This window comes from Juglans microcarpa x Juglans regia, chromosome 3S (genome assembly GCF_004785595.1).
Source record: "Juglans microcarpa x Juglans regia isolate MS1-56 chromosome 3S, Jm3101_v1.0, whole genome shotgun sequence".
In the NCBI taxonomy this organism is placed as follows: Eukaryota; Viridiplantae; Streptophyta; class Magnoliopsida; order Fagales; family Juglandaceae; genus Juglans; species Juglans microcarpa x Juglans regia.
The window spans coordinates 24,541,413-24,558,842 of NC_054599.1; the positions used below are offsets into that span (position 1 = coordinate 24,541,413).

The 17,430-nt window shown below is 34.3% G+C and overlaps 2 protein-coding genes across 2 annotated transcripts; one reads left to right on the top strand and one right to left on the bottom strand.

Moving 5' to 3' along the window:
* Positions 1 to 290: 290 nt before the first annotated feature.
* Positions 291 to 3,846, top strand: LOC121258390 (DNA-directed RNA polymerase III subunit RPC8). Its single transcript, XM_041159900.1, has 8 exons — positions 291 to 518; positions 604 to 721; positions 793 to 888; positions 1,435 to 1,522; positions 2,067 to 2,151; positions 2,842 to 2,905; positions 3,003 to 3,092; positions 3,562 to 3,846. The coding sequence occupies exons 2-8, from the start codon at positions 611 to 613 to the stop codon at positions 3,631 to 3,633; spliced, it is 606 nt and encodes a 201-aa protein (XP_041015834.1). The 5' UTR covers positions 291 to 518; positions 604 to 610; the 3' UTR covers positions 3,634 to 3,846.
* A 2,052-nt stretch (positions 3,847 to 5,898) lies between these two features.
* Positions 5,899 to 8,856, bottom strand: LOC121258335 (polyol transporter 5-like). Its single transcript, XM_041159828.1, has 3 exons — positions 8,526 to 8,856; positions 7,755 to 8,101; positions 5,899 to 7,187 (listed from the first exon to the last, which is right to left on the bottom strand). Exons 1-3 carry the CDS (start codon positions 8,674 to 8,676, stop codon positions 6,069 to 6,071), a joined length of 1,617 nt encoding a protein of 538 aa, XP_041015762.1. The 5' UTR covers positions 8,677 to 8,856; the 3' UTR covers positions 5,899 to 6,068.
* Between the last annotated feature and the right edge of the window lie 8,574 nt (positions 8,857 to 17,430).

The following is a 17,430-nucleotide window of genomic DNA, read 5'->3' on the forward strand; positions in this document are numbered from 1 at the left end:
AGTGTTTCATTATTAAATGAAACGCACGGTACCCAAATTCTACGCTTCATCGTTGAGTCAGCCATCGCATCTTCATGATCCCAGGCAAAATTGGCTTGTCTATGACCTCCTTCAAAGCTCTCCTTGCCATTACCATCCCTTCATTTCCACCTTCCAGCCCTTGCACCCACAGCTCAACCTTGGTCCTTCCTCCCACTATCACCATCTTAGACCTCACACCCAACCACCCCACGCCCCCACCACCCCCCCCCCCCCCCCCCCCCCCCCCCCCCCCCCCCCCCCCCCCCCCCCCCCCCCTCTTTCACTGCCCTCAGTTGCCTCGCCACTGCTGACATTAATCCCGTCCTATCCTCGCAGCTGAACGTGACCTTTACCGCCCCCTTGTTTGTTCCCTTTTGTTGAGCGCCCGCGCCCTTTCTTCTTTTCTTTCCCCTTCACTGTCCGCGACAAGTGTACTGTCAATACCATCCTAGCCGCAATCTCTGTTCAATCTGCCGCTAGAAATCAGCCGCCACCAAGTAAGTCTCTCCGCTTTTCATCCTCATCACTTATGTTTTGTTTTCCGTTTAATTGAGATAATTTTGGATTATAAATTTTGAACAGGGTCCCAATGTTCTACCTTAGCCGAATCGAGCACACCTTTCGCGTGCCGCCGAGTCTCCTTAGCCTTCCTATCGAGGAAGCTGTCAAGGGAGAGCTTGAAAGACTTTTCTTGGATAAGGTCTGTTGTATGGTTTTTCGGTTCACTCTTTCTGGACTTTGATCAATCTAAAGTTAATATCTGTGTTGAAGGTTATCGCAAACTTGGGGCTTTGCATCTCCGTCTACGATATCAAATCTATAGAAGGTGGCTTTATCTTTCCCAGTGATGGTGCTGCAACCTATATGGTATACTTGATTATATTATTACGTTGTACTGTTTTAGGGATCATTTTATGCTTTCCATGTACGTTAGGGTTTTAAGTGCTAGGTCTCCCTGTGTACTTATGCTCCCCCTGTTCTTGTGGGTTTTAAATCTACGTTAAGGAAAAAATTACCGTGCAATGCCAATTACCATTCTTGTTCCGTATTCACATTAGCTAAGATTTTATAGCTAATTACCAGGCACTCAAAGTCAAAGTCACATACACTCGTCACTCAGTGGAGTTATGAGTAGGGGAGAGAAGCTGTATTGGTATCAACCATGAATAGCTGACTTCAACATATCTGGCGATTGAAACCAAAATTACTATACTAGTTTTAATTAGTACCTCTTTCTGTTTCCTCTCTCAAGTGAATTTGTGACTATGGTTGCTTTTTTATTATGTACAGCTTTATTAGGTATCTGATTACTTTATAAGATCTTAATCATCTATTCACTTAGAATGGGCATCCCTACATTTCAAGGTTTTAATCATAAAATGGCTTTTTGATCTTGTTTTTATATTTTATCAGGTTGTCTTCAGACTCATTATGTTTCGTCCATTCGTGGGAGAGATTATTGCTGCAAAACTTAAAGAATCTAATGCTACAGGTTTACGCTGTATGTTCTGCCCAGCTTTACTTGCTTGACTTTAGAGTGCCTAGCACTTCTGCGTCTATTCTTTTTTGTAACCCTTCTTTCCGATTTTGTAAGTATTATTTTATTCATTACTTATGCACCCAATGCATGCTTGTGCTTCTCTTTTGGGCTTTTGTTAAGTGTGGGGCAAAGTTTCAATCTACTGGTTTCATCCTTGAATAGGAACTAACTAACCTGAATTGATTTGAATCAGCTTGACCTGGATAGTAGTCGAGGACTCTGATTAGATTAATATGAAAATCATTACTTTCTAAGTAGGTACCGCACAAGCATAATTTAGGACAGCATCTCTGTTTTCAATGACGGTAACATGGTATATCATCTGCCTTCATCTAGTCATATATTCTGCTTGGCAGAGTACTCATTTTTTTCATGGCGTATAATGATAGTTATAACTACTAATGACAATGGCGGTAGTAGTGTCAAAATGATGCATCTTTCTTTTTGCAGGTAATTGAGATTTAACGTAGTTATGTCATACTGATGTTGACTCTATACATGGCAGTATCACTTGGGTTTTTTGATGACATTTATATACCTGTCCATCTTTTACCAAATCCATCCCGCTTCAAGCCTGACCCAAATAAAAGGTACGGTCCTTACTTGGTTTAATATTTTTTCTTCTTTTTTTACAATGTTTTGCCAAATCCTGCATAAGTTATTTTGTGTTGGGAGTGTGGAGTAACTTCCATGCAAGTATTTTTATGCTTTTCAAGAGTTACACATGGAGCCTATGTTTAAGCAAAGTTGGACTTGTTGGGCAAGTAAAGTCTCATATGGGATTTGTTTCTTCACTTGACTGTCTTTGAGCATCTGTAAGTGATGCAAGGACCTTTGATTTCCCTTTTTTGGGAGCCATACAGAGAGAGCCTCATTTTTGTGAGTAGTGCCGCAAGAGAAGAGAAAGGGGATGACTGCTATTGTTTAGTATCTCAGGGTTCAAGGGCTTAGAGAAAATTGTAGATTATTTCCTCTCTTGTTAGAAAATTCTCGTGTGTTAGTGGGATTTGGGTCTATTGAGGCTATGGATTCGAGTGATTTTTACCTCTGCTCTCTTATACTTCATCTTTGGCTGTTAAATTTCTTCTTGATAATCTCCGCTAGTGGATGTAGGCTTTTTAGGTCAAACCACTTAAATCTTGGTGTCTTATGGAATTGTTGAAATTTATTCTTTTACTTTATGATGCTTGAGAATTTTTAAATATCTATTGGATAAAACGTTTTGTTCATTTTATTTCTCATATTTTATTCACCATGCGTCACTACTGTACGGACTGCAGGGACAAAGGCATGTGGGAATGGGAGTATGGTGGAGAACCATATGTTATTGACGGGATTGATGAGGTTCATATTGTTGCTATTGTTCTTCTGATAAGTTATGTAGGTATTCTCAAACATCTGAAGTGCTAGCTTTTGCTAACTTCTGGTTTTAAAATGGCAGATCAAGTTCCGAGTTCATAATGTAAGTTATCCTCCAATTCCCATTGAGAAGCCAAAAGAAGCTAAGCCATTTGCTCCGATGGTGATTACTGTAAGTTCATCCCATGAATTTCATAATTTGACTACTCTTGTTTTAGCTTCCTTGATGTCGTACTTTTCTTTGAATGATATGAACAACCATAAAAAGAGCTAAATTCCATACTTTGGTACTTTTTTGTTTAATAAAGAACCATCTTAATGTGTCAATTACCCGTTTTTCACCATATGTGAACATAAAAGTTGGTGAGGCCCTATCATAGTTTACAACCCTTACTCACACCTACACACGACACATAAATATAGATTACTTTTGTAGGCATCCCTTAGTATATACATTTATTTTGCGTAGGAAACAATACTACTAAAATCTTTGTACAATCCAATCTGAGGGAACCCCCCTGCCACAGAAGGTGTTGGGACTGATAAGCAGTGTTTCAAACTATATGTTAGTCGCTTCGTCTTTGGCAAATGGTGATTCTCATCTTTCAAGCAGTATCTCTAATATTATCTTTATTTCTCAGGGATCAATTAATGATGACGGTTTGGGCCCCGTTTCATGGTGGGTTGGTGCAGAACAGACCGACGAATCTTAAGCCCTTGGGCTGTCTTGATAAAGCAAGCTAAACTGGCCAAGAATGGCTGTATTATGAAGCGACGGTGGTTGTGGGATGTTTTTGCTGATTCTTTAGGAGCTGAAACGAACATAAAGTAAGAAAATTATAACTATTGTTACTATGCTTTGTGTAGCAAATGGTATCATTTTGCCTTCCTTGATTGCCCACGAAGGGTCAAACATAATGTAACTTTCTGAGGGAACAGTTGAACAACTCAATGGGATTATCCTTTTTTTCTTCTTTTTTTGGCCGAGTAACTTAAATGGGATTATCTAGTATCTGCTGCTTCCTTACTCTAGTTTTTTGTCTGGCAGCATGCATACTGCCCCAAATCTGCTGAGAGCTATAGGGCTTAATCGATTTGATGAAAGCACTGCACTCTTATTGTTACCCGAACAGCACAGCTTTCATGTGTTGTTAATTGGAATGTGAAAAGTGCATTAATTTATCTCTCGTATATATCTATTAAGACTAAAAGGGCACTCAATTTTGACTATATTATCAGAGAATGCTATGTGATGCTTGACAGATGGTGGAATACGTCGGGTTAAATTTTAAATTATTTGTTATTTGGAGTGGAAAAAATATATATGGAGATGCACAAAATATCAGATATGCATTCATATTGGCCAAAACAGTAAATATCATTAATAAATTGATCTTGGCTCTTTCATTTCAGTAAGTACCAGCTAGGCAAGACAAAATGTCCTGAATGATGGAATACCATTCGTGACTGTCAGATATAATATATTATCATTTCAGCCCCCAGCAAGACTCCCACATTCCATGGTATTCTTTGTCCTCTGCAAGTCACATGCCTTGGAGCTTCGTTACTGGCTACTAGCTGCCCATCACGTGTTTGTCCTTTTGTTTTACTAGAGGACGATTTTGTCTGGTATGTGCATAAGACTAGTATTAATTTTCATGTCCCCAATAAATTCTGCATCCAGGAATCTGGCCTCATCAACGAGATTACAACCCTAGAGCCACAAAGAATCCTAAGAACCCTAGCAAGCTATCAAGTTTTATCCAAAGAACCCGTGTGGTAGGATTAATTTTGCATTCTCATCCATCTCTTACTTTTGGAGTAATCCAGTTTTTTTTTTTCACCTTTTGGTGCGAAGGTGAAGAGTCAGTAGAGTAATATTAGAGTATAGATGCATACATTAAAGCAATGAAAAATACAGAGACTATACATTGTTTTGGATTTCTTTTTCTTTATATATATATATATATATATATATTCATAATATATAGACATGATGGGCAGGTGAATATAATTTTGGCCGAGCTGCCACATTTTGAAAGGTCAGGACACCTAATTGAGATGTGACAGCTGGCCATTCAAATAAGACTAGTTATTTAATTACTTTGGAAGTCAAACCCCAAAAGAAATATTAGACGAAAAGGTTGTCAATTATATATGACGGGAATCTTGGATTGATTTCAATGGTATGACGAGATCAGCAAATCATCTAATTAGTCAAAGATCGCATTATTGGCTGGGAAAATTACATATCCACCGAAAGAAGGAAAAAAAAAAATGGGAAGATCATAAACAAAAGAATTATGGGACTTAATTAATTATTTCAATTGTAATAATCCACAACGAATTTGGGATTTAGATCTCTTAAAATTTGTTGTATAAATTATCCCTTAAGATGGGCATTGTCCTCTCAAATTGTCTACCATTCGGACATAAAATTTCAGCATGAGCAGACTTAATTATAAATCGGCCGGTAGTTTTCAGATATACACGTTAATTACCTGCCAACATTAAGTTGAAAAAGAATGAAAGGTTCCCGAGTCCCCTCCACTTTTGGACGGGTTGCCTCATCCTTTCCCTCCACTCAAAACCATACAATTAATTAGCTAGGACTGACCCAAACCTAGCAGCCTAGCTAGCTCATAGGACTAGCTTATTAATATCGGTCATGATCTCATGATCTAGGCATGATGCGCGCATTGGTCATTGTTGTCATTATCTTTATAAACTTGGTTTTGCTAATTCTATTAATGCACCTGTTCACTGATCTCCAATTGCTCAATTACTTTTTCCTTACAACCCATCAAATATATAAATAAAAACCATCACTTTTTAGTTTTTATGATCATCGCGCGAGATCATGTAATTTGTACGAGATCAATTATGTTATATTTATAACTATGATTGTCTCACGTCTTCTGTTGTATTTAGATCCTTTTTTTTTTTTTTCTTTTAAATAAGAATTAAGTACTCAAGAGTTGATGCATACTTCTATCACACGTACAATGTACGTATTACGTAGTAAGTAAGTACGTGCATGAAAATAGTTTTAATATACATAGCATTAATTTCCCAGTAAAATCTATCTTCTTGGAGCCGAACATGATGCATACAGTCGGCCTTTTTGCCCTAATTATTAGACTGCAAGTTAGTCGACGTACTCGTCCCTAGCTAACTGAATCTGACCTTTCCCGTTGCCGTTTCCAGCAGCATGGTTAACTTCCTCCTCCTGTTGTTTTTCGTTCTTAATGAGTTTAGCGAACTTCCACCCGAAATTACCAAACAATCCCTCCATGTCCTCCAGGGTTCGACCTTGTGTCTCTGGTAGCATAAAATAAAAGAAGATCCATGACACAGTGGCGATGGACGCATAAAGAAAGAAGGCTCCGCCGATGGTAATCCCTTTGCTCAGTGATAGGAAAGTCATGGAGATGACCCCACTCGTCACCCTATTCACTGCTACTCCAATACTCGCACCCTGCGCTCTTAGCCTCAACGGGAAGACCTCCGAGCTGTACACCCACGTGATGGGTCCCATCCCGATCGAGAAGAACGCCACGTACGACAGCACCATGGCGATGCACAGAGCCACAGCCCACATTAGCTTATGATCCGAGTGTTCTATGATCGATAGGCCGATTCCGAGTGTCGCGAGGGAGAGAATCATGCCGGCAACGCTGCTAAGGAGCAATGGTCGCCTTCCGATCCTGTCCAGCAAGAACGTGGCAACCAAAATGAACACGGTCTTCGTGAACCCGACTGCTACTGTCGCTAGTAGCTTGTCGTTCGTCGACGTGATACCGGCCTTCTCAAATATTCTCGGACTGTATAGAACGACCGAGTCGATACCTGATGATTGCTGGAAAAAATGGATACCTACGGCTGCGATTAAGGCGTGGCGAACGGATGGTGTGGGGCGGAGGAGTAGTTCTTTCCACACGTCCTCGCCGTGACTCTGTTTGGGCACCTGAACGATGTCGTCCGTGCAATTCTCTGGAATGCCGGCTGCTCCTTTGATGTCGGCTAGTCTTATGTCAGCCTCCTCTTTGGAGTCCGAGGTTTTGTCGAGGACTCGCTTCGCGTCGCCGAGTCGACCCTGCATGACCAACCATCTGGGTGACTCGGGCATGCCCAAAACGACGATTCCAAGTATAACAGAGGGGATAGCACCCACTCCGAGCATCAGCCGCCAGCCCAAGTGAGTTGGGAGCTTAGAAAAAGCGTAGTTCGAGACGTAGCCCAGCATTATCCCAGCGTTGATGAATACCTGTACAAAACACGTGGAGATAATCAAGTTCATTTGCTGGGAAAATATGTTATGATATAAAATTATAAAAATTTTACTACTCATAATTCCTAAACATTTATTTTTTTTTTAAATTTATTTTAGTTTTATTCTTTTTAAACTAATTGATTTTTTCTACTCACTATTCATATAACATATTTGGTAAGAAAAAAAAATAAAAAAAATATGATATATAATGTGTAAAAATGATGAGTAGAAATTTTCAAATTATAAATTGTTACATGTAAAGATGCATAGTTCGTCTGTTAAAAAACTTTAAAATGAGTTTTTTTAATTATCATTCCATACATTATACAGGATTATATTTTTTTTTTAATTTTTTAATTTTATTTTTTTAAAATTAGTTGAATTCTTTGTACTCATTATTTATATGTTATATATTTATTAAAAAATAAATAAAATAAAAAATTATATCTGCTGTGTAATATATAACTATAATTTTTATTTTAAAATTATTAATTGGGTGTAACTTTTATCACAAATGGATGGCGTACGTTGAGATATATAGTTACTGTGCTACACACGAACCTCCGGAAATGAGGTGAGGAAGCCACGAGAGGAGGCTGGAGAGACCTCGGCGGTGTAAACCGGGGCGATCATCAGCGCAAAACCGACGCCAACACCGGCTACAAAGCGGCCGACCATGAGAAAGGCGTAGTTGGTGGCGAAGCCCATGAGGATAGCCCCAACGAAGAAGATTGCTTGGGCTACCACAATAGTGTAGCGGCGGCCTATCCAGTCGGATGTTCTGCCGGCTGCGCAGGAGCCGATGAGACAGTAGAGGTTAAGTATCCCGGCAAGGATTTCAACCTGGACGTCGTTGATTTTCAGATCCTTTTTTATGTAGATTATTGCTCCGCTCATTACTCCAATATCTGAAGCAACATATAAAAGATGATCAGGACGGACAACATGATGTTGGGAAAACGTAGTAAAAACCAGATCAGAAACCACTTCCAAGGAAACATTTTCCGGAGAAAATCAGATAGAAATCTCATGTCTAAGTACTGTAATTTCCAAAGTTGTCCCAGAAGAGCGTTCCCCGTGCTTTGGGATATAGTCGTTTTCATAAATATTGAAGAAAAATGGAAACTTATTTCTATAGGAGAGTACTACTGCTTTGCTAACGGAACCTCATGCATGAAATCAAAAGAGAATAAACTAATAACAGCCATAACGATACACCATTAATAAACCCAACAAAAATATTTGTAATGAACAATCAGTGAATCGAAAAAGCCTATACAAAAAAAATGATACTAAATATATATAGCGCAAAAGGTCAAAGTTTTTACTGACCATAACCCAGTAAGATGGAAGTCATGGAAGCCAAAACCGCGCAAGCAATAGCATACATGTTCCTTTTGGGTTTCTTTGGCGGATCAAAATCCACAATACTTTTCTGGGGTTGGTCGGAAATGTCATTTTTTTCAGCTTTCCGGTCAGCCATGTTGGATAGACAGCTAGACTAGAGAAAGATGGAACAAGAGGCCGCCGGTTTCTATCGGAGGCGATCCGAGTGCTTTGTGGTACTGCGTTTTGCTTATCTATAAACCCAAGTAGCCACGAACCAGCAGTACTGGTTGTCCAGCGGTGAGATTCGGAGCTAGGCGGCCCGTTGCTTAAATAGACAATAATTGCTAGCTTCACCCTTGACCATTCAACTTTGTTTGGATCAAAGAATCTCAACCGTTATCTTATCAATTCGTTGATGCGTTTGGAGGTTGAATTAAGTTGAGATGATAAAATATTATTATAATATTATTTTTTAATAATAATATTATTATTTTATGATTTAAAAAATTTAAATTTTTTATTATATTTTGTGTTAAAATTTAAAAAATTATGATGATAAATTAATATGAGTTAAAATGGATTTGAGATCTAAACTAGCAATCATTATAACTTTCTCATATTTTTTATACAAAATATAATAAATAATTTAATTTTTTTAATTTCAAAATAAAAATAATATTCTAATAATATTTTATATATTCAACTTTCATATCACCTCATTTCATCTCAACTTACTGTCTAAGAGATTGTTTGGAGAGAAACCATTTCATCTTATTTCATCATTACAACTTTTTCAAATTCTCACACAAAATATATTAAACAATTCAATATTTTCAAATTCTAAATATAATAATAATATTAAAAAATAATATTCTAACAATATTTTATTCAACTCATCTAAAATCATTTTATCTTATCTCATTATCCGAATTACCTCCTCAAAACTCTCTTTTTTGCTTTATAGCTAGAAGCTGCTGGAATATGGTATTATTTTGCACGAGTGGTTTAGAAAAAATTGTACTTATTGAACGTAAGGGTATAACCGGTCTGGTTCGATCCTGTTTTGGATAAAATTTAGGATCAAACCGATATGTACTGGTTTTATATTTTTCAAAACCGATTACGTCCCGGTTACCCACTTAAATCGGTACCTCCGGTTTTACCTTTTTTGGTCCGGTCCGGTCCGGTCTGATTTTCTAGTTTTTTAAAAATGTAAAAAATATATAATAAAATGTTACTTCTTATGATAAAATATTAGTAATAATTTAATATATATATTATGTTTAAAAGATCAATTAAACTTTTATCTTTAAGATTAAACTTTTATTTTATAAATTATAATAACATTATTTTATATATAATTGTATTAATAACATATGATCAAATAAATTACAAATGTTTATATTTAAGATTAACATTTTATGTTATAATTTATAAATTATAATATGAAATTATTTCATATATGAATATAATTATATATTATATATAAAAATTTAATATATAATTATATATTATATATAAAACTTATATATATATATAAATATTTTGTATAATATATAAAATTAATTTATATATATATATTCCAATTAGTCCGGTTCAGTCCGGTCCGGTCCCGAAAACTACGGAACCAAAATCAGACCGGATCTAGCTAGTTTTCATAATATAGGAACCGGTCCCAGACTGAACCGATTCAAAATCGGACCAACCAGTCAAGTCCGGACCGATTTTTCAGTTTAAATTTATACTCTAATTGAACGTGCCCTCAAATAAACGAATGATAGATAATTAATTAAATAAAAATAATCTTTATCCTTTTTAATAATTAATATACATTAAGAAAATTTATTTTATTTTTATTCATACTCTTTGTCCACTTGTTATTTTATTTTTATACTTACATCGATATATAATATGCATACTTGGAAAAGATTGATTTTTACTTACGTTTTCGCAATTTTCTGGCCGGTACCAACCGATAATGGCCTAGCGCATGACAAATGTAAATGTTTCACCGGGAATTAATTAATTTCCCGGCCAAGAAATTAATTAAGCATATTATACAAATGTTTATGCAAGTTGACACTAATATTGGTTGCCCAACCCAATTAAATGCATATTGTCGTAGAAAAATTCTACTCATCATGCATGATCTCTATACATCACACATTATACTTATTTTTATTTTTATTTTTATTTTTTTGTTTTTTTTTTCTTATGAAATGTGTAGTAAATAGATGATGAGTAAGAGAATTTAATTAATTTAAGAAGAATAAAATTAAACAAAATTAAAAATAAATAAATAAAAATATGATGTGTGATATGTAATGTATGATAATAATATCAAAACTCATTCTCGTAAATCAACGGACATCATGTCATGAGAGTACTCCTGCTCGGGTATCTCGCTTGCACTTCAATATGCCATAGAAAATCAAAAGCAGTTAACCATTAGGTCGTCCAAACATGCAGTGACCAGATTGATAATGTTCATAACGTGTGTGTGTATATATATAGTCTATTAATTATATGACTCATATAATTAAGATATATAGTTATGTGTTTTTTGTATTCTAGTAAACTATATATATAAACATATAATAACATATAATATTTATATATAATTAACATTCAAATGTGCCAATTATGAGTCAAACATTTTACGAGTTTGTACATAGGGCTGTGCAAACGATCTATTAGTCCGATGGGCCTGCTTAAATCGACCCGACCCGAATCGATTTTGTCAAGTTATTGCATGATCGGGTCTCCAGTCCGACTAGTTAACGGGTTTGTATTTTTATTTCAACCCGTCCGCATTTTCTTTATTTCGATCTTTCCATGCCTTTGCCAACACATTGAGGCTGTTTCGCCGATTCCACCAAGACGTCTTTGTACCTCATGCATTTCTCATTGTCGTCGAGATCGTTGGTCTGGGAAGAAGCTTTTGGTTTCTATATGTATATAAAATCCACACAGTTATTCGAGGCCTTTATTGAACCGTGGATAGAGATTTCTAAAGTAAGATAATGGCTAGGCTTGGCTGGTGGAGATTGTTTGGTGCTACGGCCAGCGAGCTTCTGTCCCGGGATCAGCGAGGTGCGCCAATCTTCTGCACCAGAACGTGGTTGCACACGATGACTCTATGGTCCGTCAGGGAGTAGCGGATTGGGAGAGTGAGCCGAGGTTATTCCCGTTGGGGAACTCCGACGGTACATCGATGACGATGGGGAGTTACCCGAGATTCCCCATGTACGAAAATGACTACGGGTGGGGGCGGTGCGTGGCGGTGCGGTGAACAAGTTCAATAGTAAGATCTCGGCGTTTCCTAAGATCCAATACTAGTTTATATGTTTCAATAGATATGGGAGGTTGATCATTATGAAATCAAGTTCAAGCTAAAGCATCTGTTCGTTGAAGAAAAGTAACTTGAGGTTCATCTGGTCCCTTGAATTCGTCTTCACATGCTTCCATCAAGTCCCCCCTCTTCTCCTCTTCCACAGTGCAAGACCTAGTCGGGTCATACGGGTTCGACCCGGTTTTATTTTGATCGGGTCGGATCGGATCGGGCTTATTCTAGGATGATGCTGTTTCGGGTCGGGTCGGGTACAATTAGTTGAGTTACTTAATTAGCAAGATTAATACAAATATATATGTATATATAGTTCAATAATTACATTTAATTTTATGCTTGTGAATGTCAAACTTGAGTTTAAACAAACTAAGTTTGAGTAGATTGTACGTCGAGTAAACTTGTTCGCTTAGAGCCCTATCGTTCTACGGAAATGTTCTTAACCACACACGTATATATTCTAATGTTTTGAATACCGTACCAGATGTCGTATTGGTCAATGCACTGGAATGAAATATTTCGATACCAGTATCATTTCGTATACCGTTTCGGAATAGTCGATATATAAATAAATTATATATATAAGTTATATTCTAAAATACTAGTCTATATATGAATAAATTATATATAAATATATATATATAAATTATAAATAGTCTAATTTGAATTGAAGGCCAAAAAATGAGCTTATAGTTTGATAAAATAGAAAAAAAAAATTAAAAATCGAAATATAAACTGGTACAATCGGTATTTGGGCCGATACGATACAGTATTTAAAACACTAATATATCTCACAATTACCACGTTATGAAATGTACATCATGTCCATCGTCAAGTACATAACCCCTGTACAACACGTACGTACATTAAAAAGGTAGGACAACGTAACGCATATGATTAAACAGATCACGAAGTATATATATCTATATATATGTACCCAACTACACCAAATTAGCTTGACTGCAATATATATATATATATATATATATATATATATATATATATAGTAAAGTTTCCATTGAGTTATTTTCCTTTTTTTTTTTTTTTAAGTCAAGCAAGGATAGACGGAAAAGAGAGGATAAGCTAGCTAGCTAGGAAGCTCACAACGTCTTTTATTTGTAGGCGCGACGTCAAAGGTTACATCGATACTTGTAATTCTATAGTTAGTAGCTGTTAATGTATTTTATTTATAATTTTTTTTTATTTTAGTTATTAATATAATAGAAACAGATTTATTGAATTTAGTGTCTATAGTAGCAGGATCCCTTATTCTTTCTCCCAAATAGGATAGAATGAGTCTTTAAATTCTGTTTTACGAATACTTTCTCTATTACGAGAAAGTTTATATGTAGAGAAGTCTCAAATATTGATGCGAAGTTTGATCTATAATTAAAATTTTTTTATGTATTAATAAGTTATAGTTGTAACTTCGATTCATTGACTAAATGAGTATGTTTTCATTAAAAAAAAAAAAAACTAAGAGCTCATGAGTCCAAGCTTTGGTCTTATTTGTCGAATATTTATAGTTCAGCCGATCGAACTGCATGCATTCGTGTGTGTATATATACATATATATACACCCCGCGCGGGTCAACAAAGACGGGCTGATCTGTATGTATTTGATCTGCAGAGGATCAAGGGAATATCGATCCCCTGGCACTTGAGCATTATATATATATTGCAAGAAAAGTTCTGCAAGCTAGCATATTATAATTATAAAAAATTTTATATATAATATTATCATCTTATTTTTATAATAAGATGTGATATATTTATTATTATTAAATAATTATTTATTATATATTTCTTTATTATTTAACAGTAATAAATATGCCACATATATGATCATTTTACTCACACCTCACGATTCTATAATGACTCACAGGACTCCATAATAATTTAATTTCTATGAGCGAGAGTAGTCATATATGCTGATGATCATAAGTCCAAAACATCTCATGATCTAAGGAAAATTGGATCCATCGATCCCTATAATTTCTTTAAGAGTGTTGATCAACCGAATTGTTTGACTCATGCATGCATATACATACATACATATATATATATATATTTAAGTCCAAAATAATTATAAGACTCCGGAAAGATCGAAGATGGGGCCGGAAAGGTGGGTATAGTTCGCTACAAGACAGAATGATTATTGCTGCTCGTGATCAGTCAATCAATTTCATTAATAATAATATATATATATATATGTTGTTTGAATATTAAATAACAGTAAACCTGATGAAAAACTGATCAGGTTAAGTACTACCTCAATTGTTAGATGCGCATTGCGCATTAATATATAATAATATCATGTGTACTTTTTTTATAAAAAAAAATGGAGTTTATTAATTTTATATAATATAAGAGGATCGTTAATTGCAAAGAAAAAAGGGTCGTTACCATATATGCATCATGTACGGATCAGCTGGATAAGATAAATAATAGTAAATTAAATAATATATTGATTCTGAATAATCTAAATTAATTGGTTATATATACTAATTAATTAAGTGGAATATTTAAAAATCATCGAATATCAATTCTAAGTTCTCAAATATTTAAGTAAAGCTATATATACTTATAAGACTCATTTTGTCAATTTTATTTTTAAATTTTATAATTTTTAATATATTAATATGACATGTGAAAAAATAAATTTTTTATAAATTTTAAATAACATTTTTCCAAATATTTTTCTGTTCTTGACAAAAACTAGTCAGGGAGGACGGCTGATTGCCCTAGGCAGCTAGTTAATGAAATGATTAATTAAAGTCTTGTAATTCATGCACCTTATTTTTACACTCTGGTCATCATTACTCTTTAATTAATTACATTTCATCTTATTTCATCGTGTAAACGGAACTTTATCTTTTCCATGCATGGGAATGATCCAAATTCCTCGTGAGATCCAAACTTTTAGCAATGGAAGTTGAAGTACTGCTGAGCTTGATCAAGAAATTCACGAGGAGGCCGCATATTATTGTTTACCAATGAGACTTCATCGACTGATCATCCTTATTAGAAATTTGGACAGTGAATTAAAATAAGAAAAAAAAAATTAAAATTAAAAGATTAATAAAATATTATTTTTATTTTAAAATTTTAAAAAAATTATAATAATTAAATGAGATGATGAGATAAATGAATTGAGAAGTTCAAGCCTGATTTATCTTGTATCATAATGGGATTGATGAAAATTAATTTATAAAAAATAATTAGAAAATTGATTTCTTCACGGTTTTTTTTTTAAATTTTTTAAAAAAAATCTCCTCCACGGAAATGATTAAATAACAATAAATAGAACTAAATATCTGGCAGTTTTTGGCAGTTAGCACGTCGGAGCAGACACATAGCCGGTGCCCACGGTGCCCATGTAAGGGGTCCACGTGCTTTGTCTTAAGTCCAACCCACGTGGCTCTGAAATTTTTCCCGTTGCCGTCGTTGTCTCTGGACTCTGACTATTTTGTCACCCTCTTCCAAGTTCGTAGATAATACAAACAAGCTTTTTAGTTCTCTGTCTGGTTTTTTTTGTTTCCGCGCATTGCCCAAAAGTTTGAACCTTTTTTATAAGTCCCAAGAGTTTGAACTTTGAAGTTTGAAGTCAAGAAAGCCTGTGGTCTCGAAAGGATTTTGGAGGCATGCAAAGCTGTCTTTTGTTAAAGATTAATAAATGGAATGAGATAAAAAGTTTAAAGTTAAGTAAAATATTTTAAAATTTTATTTTTATTTTAAAATTTAAAAAAATTAAATTATTTATTATATTTTATATGAAAATTTAAAAAATTTATAATAATTATATGAAATGAAATAATTTAATTTGTGTAACCAAATCAGTTATTAATAATTGTTGGAGCATTTCATATATTTAATAAGACACATTCAATAATTTTGTCACTGAATTATTAATTAAATTCTATTTTTCTTAGTGTTAAAAAACAAAGCCATATTCATTGAACAACAAATATTTTAGATTTTTTTTGTTGTCATTTAATGACTACCGGATAATTTATTTATATATTGTTTTAATGTATTCAAAATTAATTAGATTATCTTGTTTTAGAGTTCACAACTCAACAGTACTACTGATAGGTATAATTATTATACCTATCTACATCGAATAATAATAATTATTGTGTAATTATAACAATAATAATAAGAGGAGTTTGGTGCGTAAATTAATTATAACAATTCTTGTTTTCTATGTATATTATTATTGTTTACATGAGGGGACAATGTTTTCAAAATCACCATCAGTTTGGAGTGACAGACATTACACGCATGCATGATAATAGCATTAATACTAGGTTTTAAATAAAAAATATAATAAATTAAACTTCATGATCATGAGTATGTCTAATTTAATACTAGTTTAATTTATTATACATAATTGCAAAAATCTTGATGCATCTGAAATAGAAATAATTATTTATAATTAATTATTTGAGATAAAAATAAATATTTACGATAATAATGTATTCGATAAGAAATTATCAATATCATTTACATCCCAAATAACTAATCACGTATAAACATTTTCCTTGTAGAGCGCACCCTTCAATACTAAACTGGAGATCGATGCTACGGTTAACGTGGTTTTAGAATTTTTCGGTCTGTTTAGCATTTTCATACATACATATATATATATATATATATATATATATATATATATATAGATATGGGGATCTTTTAGAAACTGACATATATGAAATCTCAAGGCCACCTCACATTTTTCCGAATTATATATATATATATATATATATATATTAATCGAGATTATTTTTATTTTATTTTTGGATATGATCAGATCATCGTTTGATCTCTCTCCGACCCAAATCCCAAATTTGAAATTACAGCACATGCATGGGGCCATGGCAGCAGTCATTTTCTCAAAATTTTTTTCTATTCATTAATATGGTCGTTTGAAGCTAAGCTGCTTGGACTCTCTCCTCAATACTTAGGGGAAACATGCATAGATGCATTGAGATTGAATACCAAGAAGACACATGATCATGTGACCAAAGATTTTTTACTCCACACATTAATTAATGTTTTTTTTATTATTATTATTTAAATGTCCTCGCAAGCAATTAATGTTGTAGCTGGTACTGACCTTTGGCCTTTTCTCGTACCTTTAAAGTTTTATAATCAAATGAATTGGGAGATTCATTGAGTCCGTCCATGCCCTGTTTACTTTGTTAGTTTGCGTGCATGTGTGTGGCTCAACTTGGCTGAATGCATGGTTGGATCGGCCTGTCGTGTTTGGTCGAGCAATGCTCCATGTCTTTGAGTTTAGTACTTTTACATACTAGCTAAGGCAAGATTAACTGTTAAGGTTGGTTCAAGTGATAAAGGCATTGAGTTTGAGGTTATGTTTTTTCTAGATTTAAGGTTCAAATCCTCTTGAGTATAAACAATCTTTAGGACTATTAGACTCAGAGATTTTTTTTTTTTTTGAATTATCCGAAGTGTACTTGTAAAAAAACTCATTGTCAAGAGCTTGTATACCCCTAAAATTAGTCGGGACGCTGTTCTTAAAAACATGGTGTCAATAAAAAA